Here is a 25,540-nt window from a genome sequence, read left to right on the forward strand (position 1 = left end):
CACAGACGAACACCTAGACCGACCGACCAATCGGCCGGCGACTAGAGCACTTTATGCAATTGAAATATGAGATGAAAACAAAGTGGAATTTTAAACTGTAAAAATCTGAATGCAAAATCGGCATAAAATAAACCTCAAAACAATGAACGAACGAAATGAGAAAAAAACGCACCGTACGAATGAAACGAGAGCATAAAATCTGGGCAAAAAGTCATTGTTAAGCGGTTAAGCCGACATTCAAATGTATATTTTGAAAAAACCGAGTAGAGTCCTTGAGAATAAATATAATTGAATCTAGCATACTGTGATGATGATGATACTTTAAAGGTCTAAAGTTTGTGTGTTTTATTTGTATGCACAGCCTCTCTCTAGTTTTTTTGTTTTCATTCTATATTGTTTGGCTGCTCTTCAGTTTCATGTGATGAAAATAGAAAATTCACCGAAAATAACTATTTTTTTTTCTTGTTTTACATTTTGGCGACGAGGAAGAATCATCATTCACTAAAATGATTCATCACAATTTCATTTATATGCATTATGTAATTGATGCAATTTCATAATGTTATTTACTTCGATATTCGTAAAAAAACTACGCCGCTTGCGCTTTAAGTGCCTCTCTCTCTTGAGATAACAAGAATGACGGAGAGAGTGAGAACATGCAAGAGACACGAGAATGAGATTTTAGAGTACTGGAATCCCAAAGGTATTTTGAAATGCAAAGCACGTGCAAACAGTACCTTCATTTACCTTCAAGGAAATAATTTCTTCAATATAAAATCGTTTTATCGATTTTCAAGTGGCATTTACACCATCTTAGTGTCAAAAGTGTACTTCAGGTAAACAACCCGATATGTCTAATCAAACTGAACGCAACAACCGAAACACAAACACTTTTTATCTAGCTTTTTATGCTTATTTATCGGTTTTTACGATTTGAATGAGGAAAAAAATGTTGCCATTATGTACTTTCGAACGATGGCACGAGTTCCAGAAAAATGAATCTCGATCTCGACAAACGAAAATTGGAAAATCGACAACGAAAGCGAATATAACCAATATTTTCAATTTTAAATGGCAACCACAATTCAACTATTACAAAGATTACCGGAATTTCATTCCGTTTGTCGTACAATTTGTGAATTACTGATTTATTTGACGTGATTTCTTCGGAATTGAAGTAGAAAACGAAAGCACAGAAGAAAAGGCATAAAATCGAAGAATGGAAAATATAATCAGCGAATATTCGCTTGTACACACACATGCACACGAATGGTTCGAATCAAGAATGAATGATTTGCGTGATAAAGTGTACGGATCATACGGATGAAAACGAAGAACCGAAATGAACTCTTTTATTTTATGATTTGAAATCAGCTATTCTTTATTTTTTCGCCCATATTTTTATTAGCCTTCTGTATGCAGTGAATCAAGCAGTCAACTTTTTCCACATTTCATAATGCCAAACATGAAACATTGCAATCTGCGCTTTCAAATTCGATCGCATGTTTTACCGTAATATGATTTCTTTTGCGCATTTATTCGGTGTGCTCAGCTTTCGTTCGATTTCTTGTTGATGTTATTTCTTCTTTTTTTACATTATTATTATTACAGGCTTTATCGATTGATTAAACGTGACTGGAAGGCAGGAAGCCAAAAAGTACGTGCACGTGTTTCGCCATATAATCTGTTACATACGGAGATGTGCGATATGCAGAACTTACTTCATATATACATATTTTTCGGTTTATTCATAAAATAAAAATCTTTTGCTTGGCACATTGTTTGGCTGCACGCATTCATCGTCAGCCCAAATACGGAACGTAGAAGAAAGTTTTGCAGAAAAAAAGGAGATCTTTTCGAAAAGACGGGTGTGCCACCGTGATGAATGGGCCCTTTTCAATATGCGACTTCGTGAATATTATGAGTTACCTCATATTCGTATGTGGGAAATTCATTGAACTTTACGTAAACAATATTTCAGTTTTCGAAGAATTTTGAATCAAGCCGCAAAATAAGTTTTTCACAACTCACAATCACCCAACACAACATTCTACGAATAACTTAAATGCACAGATAAATTTACCCTTTTCAAAAAGAGATAAGGAGCATTTGTGTGTACATTCAATATTGATATTGACTATGATTTACGAACATTCACATAGCTCTTCTCAATCCAATATAATAATGACCTTTCATCTTCTATTCATCGATGCAATGAATTGACATTGACATTCTATATTTTGAACGTGGGTTCATCGATCGAATCAACTGACCATTATATGACGATGCTTCCTCTGTGACCAAACCATTTGTTCCACAAAATAGACAATTCTTATCAATGACACAATGATATTGCAATCCAACATGCCACAATATTTCAATGTAAACGTTTTGGTATTTTCCCATTCATAAAATCGAGTCAAGTGGCCGGAAACAATACGCAAGCATATACATTATGTCGTTCACTTTAACTTCCGATAAAACAAAACTGGTTTCCCATCATATTTCGATCTATTTTATGGCAGCTAAAAACCAAACACCAAAGCTTCGAATAATAACAGTTTTGTATGATTTATATTTTCAAATTGATTGCGTCGCAATTTTCCAATGGAATGCCGATTGCCGGTATGTGCATTTGAACTCGACCACTTTAGTTTATGGACGAAAATCCATTTTATCTTATTCAAACGAAATTAAAATGGCTAAGCTGAGATCTGTTGACCTGTGCATAAAAAACGGGGGTAGCTCTCAGCTTGAATCGAATCGTTTCGCATAACTCCATTTTTATGCAAGGAAAAAAAATATAATTGAAAATGGTAATCTATCGAATGAACAATGCCATGAATTGACTATATACAGACTGCCTCAGATGGTTCTTTCAGAGAAAAGGGTTCGCTGTATAAAAGTTCATAAGTTTTGAAATAAAAGCATCATTAGATTCAGCGCACACAAAACTAACGAGTTTGCATTTGCATGGAGCCTTTAACACGACGGAAGAGAGGAGAGAGAGAGAGAGAGAGAGAGTGAGAGAGAGAGAGAGAAAGAGAACGAAAGAACGAATGAAGAGAAGAAAGGGGGATAAAAAAGATTGTGTTTGTCCTTAAAAAGTTGATCAAACATTTGACACACATGAATGAATCGGCTGGTTGGAGGCTGGTTTCCTCATTCAGAAAAGTAATTTTCCATCGTGTCTGCCTTTGAATAAACAATATGACCTCACTTTTATTCTTCACTTCCATATAAAATCGGTAGAATGTTGTACATTCACGAAGGTATGAAAACTCTCTCATCTCATTCATAACGAATGCACGGATTTATGGAAGAAATAGAATGAAAAATTGTAAAAATACATGGGAAAATATGCATAGAGCGCTATTGATTTATTTCCCATTTCATCTTTCTATTTTGTTAATGGCAAAAGAGGGAGCGAGAGGGAAAAAACTGATCGAAGCCGCAAAATTCCAATAATTAGAAACTATATTTCGTATTTTCAATTTCCAGTTGTGCGCATCCAACTCGCTAAGCCTCTAACGAACCAATCAATGATTCTTTTTTTTTTTTTTTTTTTCAAAACAATAGCTTTACATTGTACTTCATGCTTGGCTGCACACGGCAATCAACATCGACGATCTATTTATAAAATGTTGTAGAAAAAAGGATTCGAAAAATAGCCAACCCACATTTGGCTGAAACCATTTCAGTGGTAATTTAATATTACGAAGGACTGTAGCAACTTTTTCAAAACATTCATCACGTTTCAAATATCAACAATTTTCGTAATAAAACATTGTATACTACAAATACAACACATCCCATTCAAAATTGATACAATAACATAATCGAAAATGTTGGTGTGTGGAAAACGAAAACACGATGACCGCTGAGTAATGAAATAACAAAAGTCAGGTGGTTTTCGGTATACAATGGTTTCTTTTTTATCAATTCAACCATTCAATAAAATGTATTCGAAACGAAATATTAATTTTCAATTAGGTTGCTGCAACAACAGCATCTGTTACTCAAAGAGCTATACCCAATATATATTAAATTTGAGAAAAATCAAAATCGAACATCAAATGTTTGACCGAGTGTAATCGGCACGGATTATTTGAAATCCAAATGACCAAAATCAGTAACCGAACCGAAATTCAATACAAATTGGCGACCCCGACGAATAAATAAATGTTTTCGCATAAATCGATTTGAAAACACTTTGTACACAATGTTTGTAAATCGTTTGATTTTATTTATGCTCGATTAACTTTCACATTATTGCAGTTACTTGTGCATGCACCGACTGGGAGTGTGTACGAATGTTCCGCATTCCGTTAATAACTTGACCCGAGTGCCGATCAATTTATTTTCAGTTTTGACTAAAATCTCTCACATTCGACATGCCACAAAATTCGTGCGATTATCAAACGGTCGACGTCATTCGAAAATCCATCAAATTGAATTTGAATATCGGTATAGTGAAGTGACTTGATTGGCGATTACAAGCTATGAGTTTGCTATATACACAATACATATGCTCCTGAATTATATGTATGGGGATTTCATTTTATAGACCCAATTTACAAATATGCGAGTCATTGAAATACGATTGAATTATTATGGCAACTATGGAAACTCAGTCTACGAACATAATAAACATTTTAACAGCCATGTCAAAATAGTCGAATATACGATTTCCCCCTCACTTAAAGCGCAAACATTCGATCAAACTGTTAGTAATACGATGCGATTTTACATCCGAGCATATTAAGTGAAAAGCCCGGAAGAAATGAATGCGATCAACTTGTATTTGTCAGCAAAACTCTGTTCAGAAAACAAGGGAAAAAATATCAACAGCGTAATTTAATTACCATCGTGAGTGTTGATGCGTAAAAAGCAATGTAAAATGAAGATGCTCTAAAAAAATTCGCTTAGCTTTTCCGCATATTTCTGCGTTTTCCATTAAATCTCTGGCGATGCGTTGCTATTTCGAATGGCTGTTATCGAATCACGATTCGTTCAAATAACCTTCAAAAATTCCAAACGAACATTTTGACAAAGCTGAAATGCACCTTGAATGTCACGACACGGCGATATTAGTAAAATTCAATGGAATGCAAAACAATCTTCTGAAATCTCATTATCACAAAGTGTACATACGATAGATTTTTGTAATCTCATTGGATTAAGTCGTGTGTTTAAACAAATTAATTCGACGAAGATGAAAAAACACGAAGAAAAGAAATGGTCGTCATTAAAAAAAGCATCTTTTCTATCCGGCAGCGAGTGTGTGAGAGATTCAGGCCATATCAAATGTGTTTGCTCAAGTGATGTGCCATTTCATTGTCGAAATTAGCTCACTTTCACTCGTTGACAGTTAGTGAATAGGAAAAAGTGTTCACACACACACAGCTGCTGCTGCTGCCGTGCCTTTAAATGCAAATTATCATCACAAAATCCAAAATTTATTATGGCGGTAAAATAGCACTCTATTTGTCGGCATCATCATCGTTGACATCAACGTTTTGTTTTACGTTCGTCAGACGCACGGACATGCTGACACAGAATGCTGCGAGGTATAATTGCAGTTTAATAATAATGAGCATTTTATTTCGTCGGCTGTGTCGGGCGTGCATATTGTCAAGAATTCATCACAATGCCATCTCACATTTATAGGAGGAGACAGTAAAAATAACGATGAATGCCACAAACAGAAAATGAATACTGGCACATAAAGATTAAACTGTAATTTATCTGCATATGTGTAAATCGTCGCATTTCTGTGAAAACATTCGATTTCTGTCTTTGCTTTGCTCGCACTCGTTAGTCAAAAAGTGGCTCTATTAAACACGTCCTTGTGATTGTGATTTAAGAAAACGTATATGTATGTGCGAACGCGATCTACCTTCTGGCATGTCTAAAATACACAAGCACACATTGAATCAACATAATATATGATGGTAGATCGTATGCATAGCGCGTGAAGATAAAAATGATGGCAAAAATGAGTGTATTATTTCATCAAAAGGTAAGAAAAATGTCGCACATTTTGTGAATTTTCATCGGCAAATGGTCGTTACTACTCTCTGTTCCTCTCATATTATCATCATTATTTCGATGTTTTTTTGCATCCATATATATTTCAATCATTCGCAATTGTGTGTGCACTGTACACAAATGACACATATATACGTCATTCTAAACGATGCTATTGCTCACCTAATTTCTTTCTTGCATCACATAAAAGGCTTCATCTTTATTTATTTATGTCGTTGCCGCACGTTGGCATGCCAAATGCCTACTATAGATGCCAAACGTGATATAACAACTGTTTGCAAGAATGATGACAGCAACAATGGCATCGCAGAGAGAAACCACCATATCCATTCAAGGAGAGATGCTTTTCGTTTAAGCAACAACAACCACCTAAGCAGCAGTAGCAGCTCACCATCCCACATAAAAGTGTTCATACATAAATTTCCATTTCTACAGTTTCCTCATTTTCCATCACACTTGCGAGGAAAGACTGACTCTTCCCATCTATGTCACTTGCAAACAAGACATGTTTATGCTTTTTCGTCGCATTCGCATCATTTTTATTAAAGCATCTATGTACATTCAAAATGGCCATAAAAAAATGAAAAGAAAAAAAACTTTTGAAGAAAAGACGAAAGAGTTTTCCATTCTCCTCGGTTTATTTGCTATATTCTTGTCTCCGTAACGGTGAATGGTGTACTTCTGCTTCTGCTGTCACCGTGTGTTTGTGTGTTTGAGAGAGAGAGAGGAAAATTCATATAGGATGAATAAACAGAACGGAAAACAAAAATAAATGTCAAAAGAGAGCAATTGTAATGAAGAGTGTGCATTAAAACAAGTGGCAATAGCAATGCCAACCAATAGAAACGCACAATAACGAACAAGTAAAACACGGAAAAGAGAAATAATAAAAAGTTTGTAAAGTGTCACCTTTTTAGCACATTATCATTATCTTGGCTCTATCGTTTGTTGTATAGTCGCTCCTTTTTTTAAAACAGAATTCTAAATATGTCATAGAGCATGACAGTGGATAAGGCGAATGTATACGAGCAACGAACGCATGAATACCAAATACACTTTCGAAAGATTTGAAAGTGAGACCATTACGGTTAGATAGCAATATGGCATTTGAATACGACAATGACACTGTGTGTCATTTCGATTGCATGCAAAGATTCACTGGGATTATTTTGTGAAATCGCGTGAATCGTGCGCTGAGGGTAAATTGCGCATATTGAATATAAATGTGTGTGAATGAATCAAAAAATTACCGCCATTCTTCGTTTCGACACACAAAGTGCCATGGTATGCAAGAAACGACGAAAGAAGTGCCATCAACACAACAAAAATATTTGCACAATTGAAACAAACACATATAGAATAAACAACATTTGCTTACAATTATAGACTGTTTTCATGGATACTAGCGCAATATTTCTGTTTTTATTTCGTTATTATATTTCAGTTCATTTTCTTTCCACCTTTTGTTGTGCTTTTATTGTCATGAGCTTAGCATTTAAACCTTAAAGAATGTGCTTTTCATCACTTTGGCAATATCATCATTCCAACCACTTGAACTTTCGATTTTTCGTTGGCACTTCATTTGAATTTCCAATTTAATGAATATTGCGTCATTTATACTGTAAATGGATGGTTTTTTTCTACTTCTTTTTCGCATGCATGCTAATGGCTCATTTCGATCTGCTGATCCCTCTAAATGTGTGCTTAAGCACTCACCCTTAGCATGTTCGTTACACATTGCACATTTTTGTTAATGTGACACGAAATAAATTAATAGACGCTTCGCCAATTTGAAGAAAATTGTAAGAAAAAAGCCACTAGTACCACCATCATGTACACTTTATATGGTTCTATCGGCGGGTAAATTATTATCTTTGCTTCGTTCATTTTAAATTATTCAGCAAACTAGGCGCTGACTGAAGAAAAAACGCTGCGCAAAGAAGTTGTGTACGAAAAAGTGGAAATTGATTATGTGAGTTTTTTTCTCTTAAAATGTGTTCAAGTCTCGAACAAAAAAAAATCGGTTGCTATCGGTTTCCTTATGCTATTCATGTTTGACTCGTCTTTTATAACAACCTCGATCGATCCTTTTACGCATTTACAAATGTATAGAGTGGAAAGCCATCAAAATGAATGCCATTAGAACTAATTTCATTAGATAAATTTTCGTATGGTGAAACGTGCAAAAAAAGCACTGTATTCGTTTGACTTTGCTTTTCTACGATTTACATTTTTATACCAGTCACCCATCGCGTTTGCATGGGGCTCTGTTTGCTGTTTTTTCGTCGTCGTCGTCGTCCTCGTCCTCGTCCGCTGTCGTGAATTGATGATGTGTCGATGCAGAAAGGGAATGGAAAAATATAGCATGTTTTCTTTTTAGCATTCGTACAAATAAAAAATATTCCATTTTTGGCGCAGCCGTCTACATTTTGAATGTGATCAAATGTAAACAAAATGTATATTTAGATATCGCTTTCATGGCACAACCAAAAGGATTCAATCTTTTCAATGCATAGAGGGCAAAAAGGCAAAAAAACTGATTATTTGATATGTTGCAAAAAGTCCAAGAGAAGAGAAATGGCAACGTTCGTAATGTGACCCGCATCGAATACCGGATGTAGAAAGACACATACTCTATCTGTGGATGGTCATTTCGCTACTTTCAATATTTTATGAGTGTATAATCAAAGAACGAGACCAACACGACCAACTTATCGCATAAATATCTTTTTTATTTCATTTTGAGTCTTGTGACTGTCACTTTTTACAATTTCGTTCTCAGCGTATTTATATTTTTCTGAGCGCTTCTTCCTCGCCCTTCGCACATGAATGGAACTCTTAAGATTCAACTCGTTCTCCTTTTTTTTCAAGATGCCAATCGCCTTTCAGAATCAGGATAAAGATATGGAATACAGGATGTCGCTATGTAAAGAATGAATGTAATCATTTGAAATGGCACGATGAAAAGGCGAACCGGATGCACGAGATGAAAAATAAAATAGTAGAGCAAATCCAACGTTGGTATGTGCGACAAATCAAAGAAGATAGTACAGATAGATTGAATGCTCTGATCAATTTTAAGCAGATAAAAATTGGTTTTCCACAGTCAATGAGCGTGCTACACTTTCCAATAATGACTTTCAAAGAGGTGCACACATTCAGGGCGAATTTCTTGTTAAAACCATTTCTATCGTTAAACCTCAAATCAATAAATTCAGGGATTATTGCATTTGTAACAACGCGGGGGTTCACACGAACCACAGCCAAATATTTTCTATTCAAATTACTTTCTACAAAAATATTTTGTTAAAATAATTCATTTCCTTCAAATTCTTAAGAGCTTAAGATATTACTTCTTTAGAATGCTCAAAATTAAAGAAAAATAATAGTTTGCCTTCAGGAAATATAGAAAGATATAAAGAAAACACAAGCCCCAGCCAACTAGTGTAATGGTCAGTTAAAATGAATCTGTTTTTGTCAGAGCAAAATTACAAGAATGAAAGTGACGTGAACCATTTTCAAATGTTGCTCATTGAAAAGTTGGTTCCATTTAACTTTTTCATCATCTTTTGAATAATATTTCAAAAACAGAACATTTTTATCATAATTTTACTGAGAGATATTCCATCAAAAATTCGGTTCCACTTTATAAATAAATATCTATGGAAGAAAAATTGAAAAATAAAGTAATACAAGAGTTGCCATTTGCTTTTTATTTTGAATAAGTTGGTCTGGAGTAATGAAAACAACAGATTCCTATCGATATGCATATAAACACACATCAGATGATTGCTTTTATGATCGAAATTTGGTATGATGCAATCTTCTCTCAATGCGTATTTTTCTCTGTAAATTTATACAAAGAACTTATGTCATCATTCTAACTTATCAACTGTACCAATGAATAAGTTGAACTGTGAAAAAAACTTTGACTTCCGAAACATGCAAATATAAAATGCAATTTTATTTTTCATGAAACTTTGTAAGCCGAATAACAAGTTTCTATTTGAATTTATAACCAGTACCTCTGCTGTTGTCAATCTCAAAATTGTCTACAGTATGAAATACACATGGAAATTAAGGCGGCCACTTTTTTTCGACTATTTAATAATCCAAAAGAAAGAAATTTGGAATTTGGCTCTTCTCTATATTTTTTTTTACTCGTCCAATAAAGTCAAGATATATGTCAAGATAAATAACCCCGTGGTTGTTTCATTTTCTTGGTATAACGGCATTTCATATTCATCGTTCATGTAGGTTTTTCGAGAGTTAAAAAAAAATATGTGTCTTAAAGTGCACAGAATCCTTTGAGCGTACGAATTGACTTTGAATATGTAGTGACAGATATTTTCTCTTCAAGCTTTGCACTTCTTCTCTCGAATGTCATCATCATCGGAATTTGGAGTTCATTTCTCGCAAAGTCGACTTTATTCAAACTTGCTTTTGTCGCCCTTTTTTCGAGCATGCACAAAGCAAATGCACTTGTACCTTGTAGAATAGAATGAAGTGTGGAAGGCACAAAAAAATCCAATCGATTTCATTCAAACATAATAAGTTTCTATGTATAAGTAGACTTGATAAAGTGATTGAAAAAGGCGGGTATACTTAATAACAGGATATCCAAACATCAAATGCTGTAGAGTCTGTAATTTTAACGAATTTATTTTTGGTTTGAACCCGTAATTTATATTTTTTATTTTTCGAAAGGATCAAAAGCCATAAAATAATGAGGGTCGAGATGTTTCGGGTCTATTTGGTTAGGCATTGTGATTAAATTAAATGTTGGCTAAAATGAGGAAGAACAAAAAATCAAAGTAAATTCTTCATATAGAACGGAAGTTCATTACGCTAAAACAAACCAAAACAAACATTAAAATTCACTTAATATAGGGTAATGATTTGGGCAAAAGCAGAAAATTCCACTGCAAATCATATAAAGATGCCACAAAAAAGCACGCTAAAACCGAAAATATTCAGTGTTAGTTTGTTGTTTACGTTCAGAGTGTAATTCACGTATGGATATATGAATACGTTGTCTCTATTTCTCTTGATGCAATATTCAGGTGATTAAATTATAACTTTGTTACATATAAACAACAGCGATGGCAACGGCAGCGCAGCGGCAACAATTTTATAATGATATTATGCATCGCAGACACGAAAGAGGTGTATCCACTTGCGCATTAAGTATGAGATCGAAGACAAAATGTGAGAAGATGAGATGGTAATGTCGAAAATTGTGAAAGATGCTGACACAAGGTATTAAGAGCCATACAACATCCACCCACAAAATTTAGTGTGCTAAATACATATAATGCGCAAAGGATAAGAGGATGAAGCATCACTGTTACATATGTTAAGCCGACAAAATTGACTGGCATTAAAATTGTGTGTATGTGTGTGCTTTAATTTTGAATGTGTTCATAAATTCGTTTAATTTTGTTCGCACAGTTGGTGCACAATTCGAAACGGTGAGAAACACACATGCACACACCCAACACACCCATGAACAACCGTTGGTATTCAGTATGAACAATGAACATGCATAAATAATTGAACCGAAAATATTGCCAAGACAAAACTGGCTCGAATGTAGACGCCGTGAATGTATATTTGCTGCGAGACAAACGGTAGGACAAACATATTTCTTTTTTGTTCGGCAGACAAACAAAATCGGCAAACATAAAAGGTTCATTCACGTGGGTTGTGATCAGGCCACAACACACTTTACGGCTCGAACATCGTTTTATCTCTAATATACTAGAGAAATAGGCATATTGAATAATCTATAAGGTATACCATCGTTATGCCAAGTAAACATTTACCTTAAGACTGTTTTTGTCACTTACAAGAGATGCTACATGTCAATTTGTTTGAAAGTAGCCACAAAAATTAGACGTCAATTGACTGACCGATGATTTCTTTGGAAATTTTTGATTTGATGCCAGACGACCGTCAGTCGAAAAGGACGATCGATCCAAATTAAGTCAATGTTTTCCCCTTGAAGGCAAACTTCATACCATCTCAACGCGTCTTTTGACAATAGAAGAATGTGCATTGACAAAGAATACCGTCATGGAAATAGAGAATAAACGGTGCATCCATATGGTTGTATACACAACAGTTTCTTCGAATAAATTCAACGAGGCAAACAATACGAAGAGCTCTGTATTAGCCCAATTCTCTACTATACAAGTTCAATGAATTCTCAACCTCTTATAGGTAAACCCAAACAATGATGTCGTTCACTTTCATCGCATCAAGTGTTGTAGTGTGACGATTTGTTTTGTTTGGGGACTCCAAAAGGCTTAAGTTGAATTACTTTTGCTGTAATCCATTCTGTATCCCATAAACAAACACATTGTGCATTTAAATTTTGACAAACGCCTAACGGCATCATCAGCATCATTGTTACATCAATTCAGCTATTCATTATTTTGAGTTTTGCTCTGCTGAAAAGACAACAAATATAACTAAACTTCGAGGAGCGAACCGAAGAAAGAGAAAAAAAAAGTTTAAACGCATTTTTCGAATAACTTTGTATCGACCGAAGACATAAGAAAACGAATGCGAGAAAATAACAACAAAAAAACAGTGTTCACTTTTTTTATTTCCAATATCTTTTGTTGTTTTAATGCTGTTCTTCTTGGCGTGGTTCAGTTGTCGCTTCAATTGAAATGGCTATTGTTCATTTTATTCATCATCTTTTTGTTCTTGTTACAGTTGTGCCTCACTCTCTCCTCGCTGCTCTGCATCTGCATGTACCTTTTATCTTTTTCAATGTCTGGACTGTTTTTCGTCCATAAATGCTTTTAAATACACACTTTGCAGGTAATTTATGAAAGATTTCAAGTATGTTTCTTTTCTCTTTTTTTCATACTGTCTCTCTCTTTCGCTCACTCTTCGTTTTGGTTTTGTGTATTAAGAAGAGAGAAAAAAAAACGAAGTTCCCGCAACAATAACAAGACCAACCAAAAGAAAATACAGAAAAATATCGTCAAAGTCGTTCGATGCGCTATAAAATGTACAAATGATTCACTCATTTGAACATGGTGAATTGGGTTTGCGTTGGCTGTTTTTTTTTTTAATTCTCTCGAAAGTCAATACACAAACGAAAAGAGATGAAATATTTTTTTTCCCTTTTTTAAAATGTTTCTTTAAATTGTATTCCATTTTGAGCGAGAGATGATTCAGAGAGGACGACCACTGTGAAGATGATAGCTCTTTGCGCATAGAGATAGAGATTGCAGATAGGATTAAACTGAAAAAGAATATGATTGGTCATATGAAACAGAATTTTATGCACGTATTTTTATAACCCTAAACGCGATTCAGTTAATCGCCTAATCTATGGCCAAACACACACACACACACCCATTGTCTACAAAACAAAGTTTACCATGATTTTTACACGGCTCGGAAATGGATACTAAAAATGTGCTCTTCTCTCTCTCTCTTTCTCTGCCAGATATCTTTAAATATATGTGATTCTTGTTTTAATGCAATTTTATTCGTTCCCTGCGAAATAAAACATCTTTATTCGAAGACAATTCTTATGAGATTCTCATACTCTCATATTCTCTTTCATTGTATCACATGTTTACGTTCATCCGAAATGCACACACACATTGGAGACAATGAGGGAGATACCGATGGAATGCAGTAGCTGTTATGGTTGAAGCGACTGGTATTTAAACTTCACACAAGCGAAGCAGCCAAATTTCGTCGAAAACTCTAAACCTCTTAAGAAGTGAACATTAAGCAATATTATTCTTGTTATATTTATCATGTAGCCGGTTTTTTTTTTCATTGCTAACAAACTCAATCTGTATGCACACATACTTGAACATTTTTCGGTAACGGCAAATAAGTAAAAAAAAGAGACTCAATTGAATTTTTCAAGCAAAAATAAATGGAATGCAGACTTAAAGTGAAAGAGTTGCGAGCAAGACACGGCACACAACGAACAAGTGAGCTCAAGCGTGAATCGATAACAATAGCAATAACAGTAACACACCTACATGAAAAAAAGAAGAAAGAAAAACATATGTTTTCCATCACAAAATCCGCTTCCTCGTAAACGTTCAATGCACACACATTCAATTTAAGAGCTCTGTTTTGTATTATCGCTTTGTATTTTGTACGTTTCAATAGAAAAAATAAAGAATGCCGTGCGATGTACTTAGAGTGGTGCTGGTGTTGCTTTCTTTTCGACTTTAAAATATTTTGAGCACATAAACAAAAAGATCTGTATTTGATGGTATGCGATAAACGACCAAGCCACAAATAGATATTATGTTTGAGTCCTTATGCGCTCAGGTGCGCAAAATCGTGTTCATTACAATGCCAGTGCAAAGCCGAATAGGAAAAAGATACCTGGCTGGGATAACCTTGTGCTGAAAGGCCATGCTGTGTTCAAGTGGAATTCCAAAGGGACAATGGCCGTCCGATGTGGTTGTATGTGTGTGTTGGACAATGTGTGAGAACAAACAAAATATAATTATGATTGCGTGGTGTGACCGATCGATCGATGAAGTGCAAGTGGTTTTCAAGCTCAGCATGCTCATTTTCAATCCAAGTGAGTTTCAAGTTAAAATTGAAAATGCATAACGTTCAATTCATATGACAGGCCATTCGCACGAACACACCCAACAAATCGCAACAAAAACCGATTATATATCCCTTTCGATGAAAACTATGGATTTATGCAGACGACAAAGAGAAGACAATGACACAAACCTCAAAACTCAATGAAGAACGTTTGTCGTTTGGTTGCATTCAATGCAGCAGCAGCAGCATGTTTCCTAAAATATCATTTTATCCGTGGGTAGTTTATGTGCAAACACACTCTCTCGCACACACAAACACACAACTCAAGCAAATAAATTGAGATAAAGTCTAGTCGTGCGATCGTGTCTGCACCAATAACTACAAATGCGATTGAGAATTAAATAAATTTATGACACTCACATAATATTGAATTTACTTGAAATCGTATACTGCATGCACACTGGATGGCGTTCACATTTTTTATATATATATAAATGTTGGCAAAAACAAATATAAGATGTGAGTGTGTGCGTGTGTGTGTTTCTGTTGCTGTTATAAAATGACATATAACGACCGGCTCATGCAACCAAACCACTCAAGCTACTGTTCACATGCTTTCGATTTGTGTAGTTGCTGCTGATGCTTCTTTTTACACTTTCCGCAGAATGCTTCACAAATTGCATATGTGTGTTTGGGTTGTTCGTGCTTCAGACTCCAAAAGATAAACGTCTAAATCACAAGTTAAATTATGCACGACAAAAACAAAAACAAAGTCAATCCGACGAATGGCATTCCAAATACCATGCCACCACACATAATATCGCATGAGAAATCATCTCTTCAACTGTATTTAGATGTGTGTTTTCTTTATTTGTATGAAAACCGAAACAAACTTGAAATGTGCTCGATATTATGTACATCGCATTATATTTCTATGTTTAGGCGAGCATTTTTTTCGGTGTGTTTGTTGTGATGCGGTTTTCTTTAGAAAATAGAATTGTCTTGAAGTAAGAAAAAAATATTTCGCACAAACGTTTGCACTCGTTCGGTCACGTAGATTCGAAGTAGTACAAACTGGCACCATCATCCACACCAAAATATGATGAAATTACACATTTCGCTTGAAGGGATTTTTACAATTTCATATCGATTTCGGTTCTGTTCGATCTCTCTGCCGCTGATTTTATCTATTTTCCAATTGCATTGATATCTTTTTGAATTGTTTTAAAGTATATTTATTTTCCAAGCATTTGATATTTAACAGAAATTGAATTTGATTTTGGTCTGAAATTGAATATTATTGTTGTTATTTCGATTTTATTTTGGTTGATTTGATAATCCCTTTGATGATTGGCGAAAAAGGAGAATTGATTTAAAAAAAACGCTGATCTACAGAAGGATATCTACTGACAACCGGTAAATTAAAAGGAAAAAAACAACGAACATATCTGCCAGCTATTATTATTGTCGAGTGCGCAAACTGTGAAACAAATCAAAATCGTATAGTATCAAATTCCATTGATTCGATGACATTTTTGATTCGTCTTTTCGATATGTATACACGAATCGTCTTTGATGTATTGATGACGCCATTCGATACAAGACTAACAAATCCGCAAATAAGATTTAGTTGCGATTTTCGATCCGATTTTATATTTTATTCTGATAAAATTGAATTGAAATGAGGAGATTGGTTGCAATGCCTTGGCATGGAAATTAGAGAAATAGAGTCTGGTTGATGTGACCCAGATCTACAACTAAATTATGGTTGGTGTTAAAAAAAAGATTTCACCCACACTTTTGCTTTTTTTTATGTATTGAAGATCACTTTACATTGTTGCAATTCGAAATGTGTCGAATGATGATGACGACGCGAATCAACAATAAATGATATCCCGCATGAAACCACGCAAAATTGGATCGACACTCATTGAGTTGGTTTCATTTTTTTTTTTTTCATCTCCATTGACATCCAAGTTTTAAATTACAAAAGTACTTGATTAATTGAAATGTGAAATGTAAATTTTCTGCAATATGCACCGAGTATCATCATAATAATTCGTAAAATGTCTTTTAATTAAATAACCCAACTATTTTAATCCATTCATTGTTGAGCATTACGCTTTATTTCGTCAACAGAGTGATTATCATTAGTAGTACGACAAATTCCGAATTTCATTCGCATAACTGATTCATTTAAGAGATTCCATTGCACTTTCGAATTATGTGACTGTATCATCACTTCACAAATTCTCTTTAAGATGGTGTTAATAACAATGCAACAAAAGTGAACGAAACCAACGTCTTTATTGTCTTTGCACTTTCTGCCATCCATTGTACGATGAGCCAAAGCGCTGCAGACGAAAAATGGAAGAACATTTCAATACATATTCCATTCGCTTCGTCTGTTCTATTTGATTTTACACTTCGTTGAAACATAATGAACTTCAACGAATTTTTCGGTGTCAAAGTGCATCTAATTGGATTTAAAGTTGATCTTGTCACTGATATACTGACTACACTTGAATCATAATAATCAAATATCACGAAAATCAATTATATCATAATGAAAAATGAATTTAGTAAAATGGCAAACATCGTGTTCATTGCATCATCATCGTCATCATTGTAATAATAGATTAAAAGTTATTTAAGCCAAATTAGAAAATATATGAACTGTTCTATGTTCGTTTTGTTCGTAAAGTTGAATCGAAGAGATTAACATAAGAAGATTACCAGAGTTTTTGGTTAAAATCCGCTCTTTCAGGTGTGTGTGTGTGCGGGTGTTGAGTATCTATCGATTTTTTTTCTTCATAAAATCCTTTCAGTATTCCGATTAGCAACAGAACATATTCAATTATTATTTAATAATAACTTTCTTTTTTAAATCCGAATTATGGGAGTTCGTCGAGAGTTTATATTATTTATTTTGAAAATTTCTACAATTTGGCTGAAAATATTGAAAATGATTTTGAGGGTTTTCTGTATTTAGACATGCTATTCACCTGAAGCTATTGAGATTCCATTGTTTAATACAAAGTGATCGGAGCAAATTCCTGTGTTGAACTTTCTCTGCATCAATAGAATCTATATCCATTCTTTGGTTCGTTCACATGTTTTTGGCATACCGTTATGCCCATTCTATATGCTCAAATTGAAATTGTTCCGAATTTATACAGTAGCTCATACGTATGTAGCTCTTATTAATGTACACACCACACTTTGATGTTAAATAATTTGTTGTAATTGAATGGATTTCTGTTTTGTGTAAGCAAACTTTTGGAATAGTTTTCTGCATTCTTTTCCGTGTAACAATGTACGAATTGCTATTCGCGAACGAATGAATATGTGTTACAACAAATATGATTGCTAATGGCTTTTACTTAAATGAACCGAATTCAATTCAATCAATGTATCAGTACATCGGTATTACACTATCATCACTATCTAGTTTATCAGTTAGATGAAGAGAGGACCACGAATCAACTTGGAGAATGTATTTGAATAAATTTCGTATGAAAATGGTAAGCATGTGTGGTGTATTTCCTTATCTTTGGTTTCAATAATTTTATCAGTAAATAAGCTATAATGCCATTTTCGAAACCAAAGCTATCACAATTTTTTATCCACCTCGGTGATACTCAAAAATGATTCGATTGCGTAAATAAAAGCGATTGAAGTAAATACATGCAAAATTGATTCCTTCTCAAATAAATCTGGGTTATTCCTTTTTTCGGTTTGGATTCTTCTTCGTGCATTACCTCTGGATTCATTGTTGGCTTCCTTCTCATCAAAATGAAGAAAATAACGAAAAACTCAATGTCAAACCAAGCAAAGTGTGCAAATGAAAGCGAAAATCAACAATCTCATCGTAATTAACATTTCTACTTTTCAGCATTTTTCGATTTTTTGCCAATTCAACCACATAAATCAATTAGAAAAACTTCAATTTCAACCTTTTCCTTCGCTCAATCTAGCATTGGTTTCATATTCTTACTGAAAAAAGTTTATACAAAAAAAAAAAAAAAAAATTCTCCAAACACCATGCGGCCACATTGAAATGCAAGTACATCATTAAAAAATTGCTCCAATTCTTTTATTGGCATAGCACAAATTCCTGTTTCCAATTTTCTTTTTCCATTCGAATGATGGTATCACAATTCTCAGTGGTCGTGTTGTTTTTTTTTTCTCTCTCTTCATATTGAAAATGTATTTGAAAAAAGTGGTAAAGCATATCAGAAAATGATGAGTCCAATCAGATGGAAATGAAAGGAAAAAAAAAACAAACAAAAATTTAATCGTCGATAGACTTGCTTCATTTACTATTGGTGAGAAATGTATGAAAAGGCAACCATCTGAAGTCTCTTTCAATTTTTTATGCATGATTTTTTTTCTCGAATTGTTATTGTTTATTGGTCATGTTTCTGTTCTTCATGAATTCAATTGCAGCGAAGCGTGTGAATGCAAACAACGTCGATATGAATCTGAGGTAAAGAAACACATCATTTTCATTTTTATCGCAATTTGCGATAGCACTTTTTTCCGGTGGCAGGTTTTTGTCTTTCACATTTTTCCTTTTCATTTTGAACAAAAAGTAAATATATTTACAACATTATAATGTTCGCCGAACAGACTCTTTGAATTTTCTCGAGTTTAAAATGTGATTTTTTGTTTTTGTATGCTGCCGCTTCGTGTCCATTTCTCAGCGGTCTAATTTCCTTGGTGCTTTTCAAATATACAGTTTTTAATGACTTCCCATTCATTTTTGCTTGTAACAAATACGCATGCAATTTTTCATGTGGCGCTTTTGTACTCATGCGAACAGGAAAGAAATTGTGGGAGTGGTTGAAAGCGTTCGTCTAAGCTAATTTAAATGGCATCGCTGACGATATTCGTGAAAATGAATACTTCAATCAACTAATGTGAATGAACGAGAGAGAAAAAACACATGTAATTACAGTTTTCCTGCCTGCGTCTGTTTCTTTCGGTTCGCAAGCGTTGACGAAAATGAGTGCGTTTCGTGTTATACATGGCATGATTTCAAATTTGGCGCGGACTCATTATACTGTTTAACAAAATGTGAGAATTATATGCATTCAGAATGCCGTGTTCCGGGTAGAAAATACTTGATTCATTCAATTCAGTGAACTTTCCTGTTCCCATCACTTCCTTTTCCATTCAATGTAGTCGCTCTTTTGTTGCCACATTTTCTTGGGCAAAAGTTCGCATTTGATTTTGTTTGTGATGCCAGCCGGAAAGAGAGCAGAAAAAAAACGAAAAAAGAATGTGTTCGGTTGGTAAATTATTCCATTCTCTGGATGATTCGGATATATTCGCTTACAAAAATTACAAATACAAATCAATTGAAACTGACAAAAGTTTTAATGATAGCTCGTACATCAAGCGACGGAAGATATTCGCGAAATTGATGCGCATAGAATAGAGTTAATATATTATGATCATGTTGGTTCATTTATTCGACAGACACTTTAAGTTCCGTAAGATGTTTTCGAAAACTTTGTCATTGAATCGACGCCGTCGCCGCAAACGATGCTGAACAACGTAACGAGCAAATATAAGCACATTTTACTCTTCGCAAACATTTTGTCGAATGCCTTCGAGTATACGATATTTTATGGACGTGTGTGTGTTGCAATTAATCCAATATGTACAAGATTTGTTCCTGTATTTTGTGGTCGTGTTTCTGGCATACTTGTGATTTCAGCAGCAATATGTATTGGCTGAGTTTGAGCATAAACAGTAGAGCTGAATTTATCGACAAGATCATATTTTATTTGGCGAATAAGCATGCATGTTCTATTTTACAACGTACAAATTTACTGCTGAATCTCATAGTTTTCCAGGTTAGAGTGCAACAAGATAATTTGCCCAACAGCCACCATAAATAATGTATAGTCGTTTCCAAAAAGATCTGTGTTGTCAAACTAATACAATGAATTTCGGAACACATTTCCATTCAAAAGTACACAAGGCTCCTTAGTTAAACGTGTCAATTTGGTTTGAATTTTGTTGAGGGTATGTTGTTTGTTCAAAATTTTGACAGTTCGCTGTAACAGATCTTATTGAAAACGACTATACATTGTGCGCACAAACAAGAGGACAAGACGCAAACAAGAAGAATAAGGAAGCGAAAGGATACGGGATTTCCATCTTACCATCTATCTTTGGCAAATACCGTTGGTACACCCTCATGGAATTTCCAAAATATTCATGCATACACAAAAAGGAAAACAAATTGTTCGAGCAACGACAATAAATAAATCTTTGCGCATTCACCAGTGTTGGAATTTTTTTTGCCACTTCCTTTGTTTCTGCTCCGTGCAAAATAAATGGATCGTGGGCTCAAACACATCATGTGTGTGTGTGAATGAAGAAATTAGAATTTCACATGGTGAAAAAAGGAAAATCAGCGATGCAAAGAAACGGCATGGCATGCATGTATTGAAGACATATTTCGAAGAATATCCTACATGCTGTTCCGAAAATGAAAACCAAACAAACCGCAGACACACCGTTTCTATCAACTTTCACCGTTGCGTTTCCCCCCACAGACAAAAAAAAAACACATTACTATAAATTATGTAAATTGCTATTTTTATTGAATTTACTTGGTTCATATATTTGTATATGGCATACACCATTTTCTCGACCCCAATTCAATTAAAAATGGAATTGTACACCTTACGCGAAAAAGACTTGCTTCCATTTAAAATGGTATATTGTTTGCATTGGTGTATTTAAAAAGCGAAATGAAATGCAAAAGTAAATCAAAGTTGAATTCGAATGCGTGACTTTTATCACACATTTGCTAAAATACACATACTAATGTAAACATTAAACTGTTGCCATAGTTGCATCTGTTTCAAAATGTGGCGCAATGTGATAAGAACCATTCCCATTTGAATATGCAGCATTCAATTTTGCTTCACAGTTTGACGTGCATTTCATCTCTATTCATTTGCGGTAATCGCACATCGTCAAATCGAGAATGCCTTTTACACGATTTATGAAATAATTAAAGCATGAGTTCACTTAATAGTGCAAATATGCTACGCCATACACAAACATTACTAGCACACATTTTTTTGTTCATTTTTTTGTGCCGCGCTTCGTAAATAAATTCTCTATGCAATTGTTTGAACTTTACGTTCAATTTTGGTGGTTTTTTTTTTTAATTTGGTGCACTCTGATGAAAATGAAAAATCAACTGGCGGTTTAGTTGCATGAACCAATCCAAAGCGAGATTCGAGAGCTGACATTTAAGTTAATGTGTCCCCTGGTGATGCCACAAGTGCATGCATATTCGTTGATATTAATTTTGACGCGAGCGGTAAAGTTTCGGGTTTAAATTTTCTAACTTGTCGTGATTTTGAGTGTTACTGAATTGGCATCCAGCAAAAAAGCAATTTTCCATTGTTTACCGTATTTCATTTTACCTCATTCTTTATAGCGGTATCATATTTTGAAGCGAACGCGCTCAGTTATAAGTGACAACAATAGCATAATGGCACATCGATGTCATACAAAAAGCTCAACGATGCATAATTAAATTTTCCATGAATCACAAATAAAAAAACAACAACAACAACAACCAAAAACAGAATGTTGCAAACTGGCGGCAACAGCCAAACCGCAAAATTTGCAACAACAATACAAGGAGACGGTGGTGGTCTTTCTTCTTTTGTACTTCCATTTTCGTATTGTGTCTGGCAATGACAGTAAACAATTTTGTTGCCAATGAATATTTTACATCATATCGGACACTGGCATTTTACACTTAAGCCCTGTGCTTCAGTGTTGATGTGACATTTCTCTGCTGCTGCTACTGTTGACAGCATATGCATCCGTTGTAATGTCAAGCAAAACTCATTTCCTCTAAATGCTCCCTGAGGTGTGTTTCTGATGATTGTTGCTTTCTTTCTCTCTTTCTATCTCTGCCATTGTTTGTCTAGTGAATAAAAACGCAACATGAGCGCCGCTGATTACATCTGATGCATTTTTGACGCACACAAAAAAATTAAAATATTTCCATTATTCATGCATGCATCAAATATTTATATATAAAAACAACGTGATTTTATCCGCAAACATGTTGAAAAGCTAAAAAATGCCGAGAATTTTAATTATTACATTTTGTAATTCAAAAAATGAATTGTTGAAATTCTTGATCATGCAAAACCACTTGAATCAATCCTGCTATTTATTAATTTGTCAAGTGTTACTACGAAAATTGAATTTTTACCCAGAGAATTGAGTGAAATGGTTGAGCCAAAGCACAAATAAAATTTTATTAAAATGCACCTGATGCCTCTTCACATGAATTGATATGGAGAATATCCTTTGCTTTTAATCACAATCACCACAGAGAATTAAAAGTGGACACACAGTGCTTTCTGTAAATCCATTTGAATTGCAGATTATTATCATGGTGTGTGTATTCTCTCTATCTTTTTGGCTCATGTTAATCTATTAGCAAATAAAAGTTTTCCATCTTTTGAATGCGGATGGAATGAAGTTAAAGCACAGTTGGTGTGCCACATTGCCAATAAAAAGCGACCAAATCAATTCATTAACCATTCTCTTCGCCTTGGATTTGTTATCTAATGGTCTAGAACTCAATTTGTATGCATGAAGAGTTCCGATAAATAAACCATGCTTGTCTGTTTCTTTGTGGGATTTAGCATTTCCGTGTTTCTTATAGTGAAGAGAGGAGAAAAACCAGCAGCACTAACTGGAGTCGCAGTCAATAACCCAGAGTTATCTCTAATGCCACATCATACAATTTGAGAAAAAGGGAGCACTTTGAACCGTGGACAAACTTTTTGTCGGATCAAATGGTATGTGTTAGAAAATCTCCGTTTGAACACATCCACTTCTCATTCCAAATTGTCGACAAATTTTTTATTCAAACAACAAAAGCACCACACATTTTACAACGGCACAATTTTCTCATGGAAAAACTTTCTTGTTTGGCTGTTGCTTTGGCATTACTTTTTCTACCACAATTTTGCTTACGACCCAATATTTAAATACGACAAACACACACACACTCTAGCACACAAATAATCGTTTGCCGCTAAATCAGCCATTTTCCATTTATCAACTGTTTTATGTGTATATATCCGCACCGATTGAAATATACCGTAAATCAATAATGGCTATATTTGGATACATTATCCAACACGCAAACATTATTAATGGGCCAATTGATTTAAATGAGCGTTTGTTGATATCGATAAGTATACGAATAAGCACGCACGCTATAATTTAACCCTCACCCCGCCCCGTATTTGTTTGTATGCGTCGTAAATCTCTGTGATCGCTATTTGAGCATAATCATTGCAAAATAAATATTCGACGAAAATCAAAAATTCAACATATGAAAATTTGTTAAAATCGATAAATTGAGTTGGTGTAAAGTGTTTACAAGTGAATTTTCAACTTACCACCGCAGTAATGATGATAGTCGGTGCAGCAATCGCCAAGTCTTAAGCATGCATGGTCACAGTAACATGGTTTGTCATTTAAATCTTCGATAATTGCATTGATGGGCGCTTTTTGTACAACGCACGATGAATCACGACCATTGCAGCACAATGACGATTCCCGGCACGATCCACATTCAACACGATTCACCAAAATCATCGAACCGACCAACAGCACAGCAAACACACTTTTCATGATGCACATCATTTTTGTGGTGATTTTTCTTTTTTTTTATTCTTCTAATTTTAGAATGAACTCTTGTTTGCGTTTCGTTTCGCTACAAAATCCGAAATTGCACGGAAACGATTTCGAATGGGTAGATAATCACTTTGAAATAAATGTTGTCGCCCGTTGGTTTATTGACACTTAATTTATGCACCAGATTATTTTTCTTCGTTTGTTGATTTTGTTTAAAGGCACAAACACAAAACAAACTCAACCGAATGGATGTTCAACATAAACTTTGACGAACGAAACAAACAAGAGCAATGAAATTATTGCGCAAATGTTCAGTTTTAATTAAATATAAGTAGCGACCACTGAGAATGGTTCGATGCTTGGATGTATATATTTTTGTTGCTAAAATCTAATTTTAGCACACATTTAATGTCAAATCGGATTTTATTCCAACTAATGAGATTATGAGATTTTACAATCCGTCAAAAAATTTCTGAAGAATGTTTTTTTCCTCTTTTAGCAATGCGGCGAATTTTTTTTTATTGAAGAACTTTGAGAATTTGAACAAAGACTATCCCAACGGATACTCTGATGATTTCACGTAAGAATTTGTGTATCACGTATCGAAATGAAATATTGACACACACAGAGAGCAGGAGTGTATTGACCGTCTCGTACGGTGTTCGCACGATGAATGATTCTAACGACTATTCATATTGTTGCTTCTTGTTTAGAATTTTAAAAACTGAGAAGCACACATGAAACAAGTTCTCCATTTTTCTCTCCCACTTTTACTCTCCGTCACATAAAATGCTCTCTCTCGCATTGTATCTTCCTGCATGTTCCACGCGGTTCGGTGTGCCGGAATGTTGTTATGCTATGCTCAATGCAAACAAATTCTCTCACTCGTAACTATCTATCTCTCTTTCGTTTCTCGCCTGTTGTACGTTATTCCACTCCTTCGACACCAGCCGATACATGTTGCGCAGCGGCAGTGAAGGAAAATGTAATAACAGTATCCACACATCACAAGGCTCGTAGGAACACACAGTGTACGGTAACTCATTATGTTTCAACCATGTGACGCATGACATGTTAAATCATATCGGCATAGATGTAGGAGCATTGAATATGACGATTCCATTTCATTTTGCTCATTCGATATAATACATTCGATGACTTTACACCGGAAACGGTTTTTGTGATGATTTCTATCATTGTTCCGGTTAACCACCTAATCATTTTAATTAAAATG

The 25,540-nt window shown here is 34.7% G+C and overlaps 1 protein-coding gene across 1 annotated transcript in view; it reads right to left on the minus strand.

Moving 5' to 3' along the window:
• The window catches only part of LOC116349157 (somatomedin-B and thrombospondin type-1 domain-containing protein), a 75,954-nt gene extending 50,962 nt beyond the window's left edge, over window positions 1–24,992 (minus strand). Inside the window, exon 1 of the mRNA XM_031780453.1 lies at window positions 24,069–24,992. Coding sequence (XP_031636313.1) covers window positions 24,069–24,315 — 247 coding nt within the window. The 5' untranslated portion in view covers window positions 24,316–24,992. The remainder of the gene's footprint in view (window positions 1–24,068) is intronic.
• Window positions 24,993–25,540: the final 548 nt, after the last annotated feature.

Source organism: Contarinia nasturtii, unplaced genomic scaffold (assembly GCF_009176525.2).
Source record: "Contarinia nasturtii isolate CC-2019 unplaced genomic scaffold, AAFC_CNas_1.1 Cnas_scaffold_2806, whole genome shotgun sequence".
Classification (NCBI taxonomy): domain Eukaryota; kingdom Metazoa; phylum Arthropoda; class Insecta; order Diptera; family Cecidomyiidae; genus Contarinia; species Contarinia nasturtii.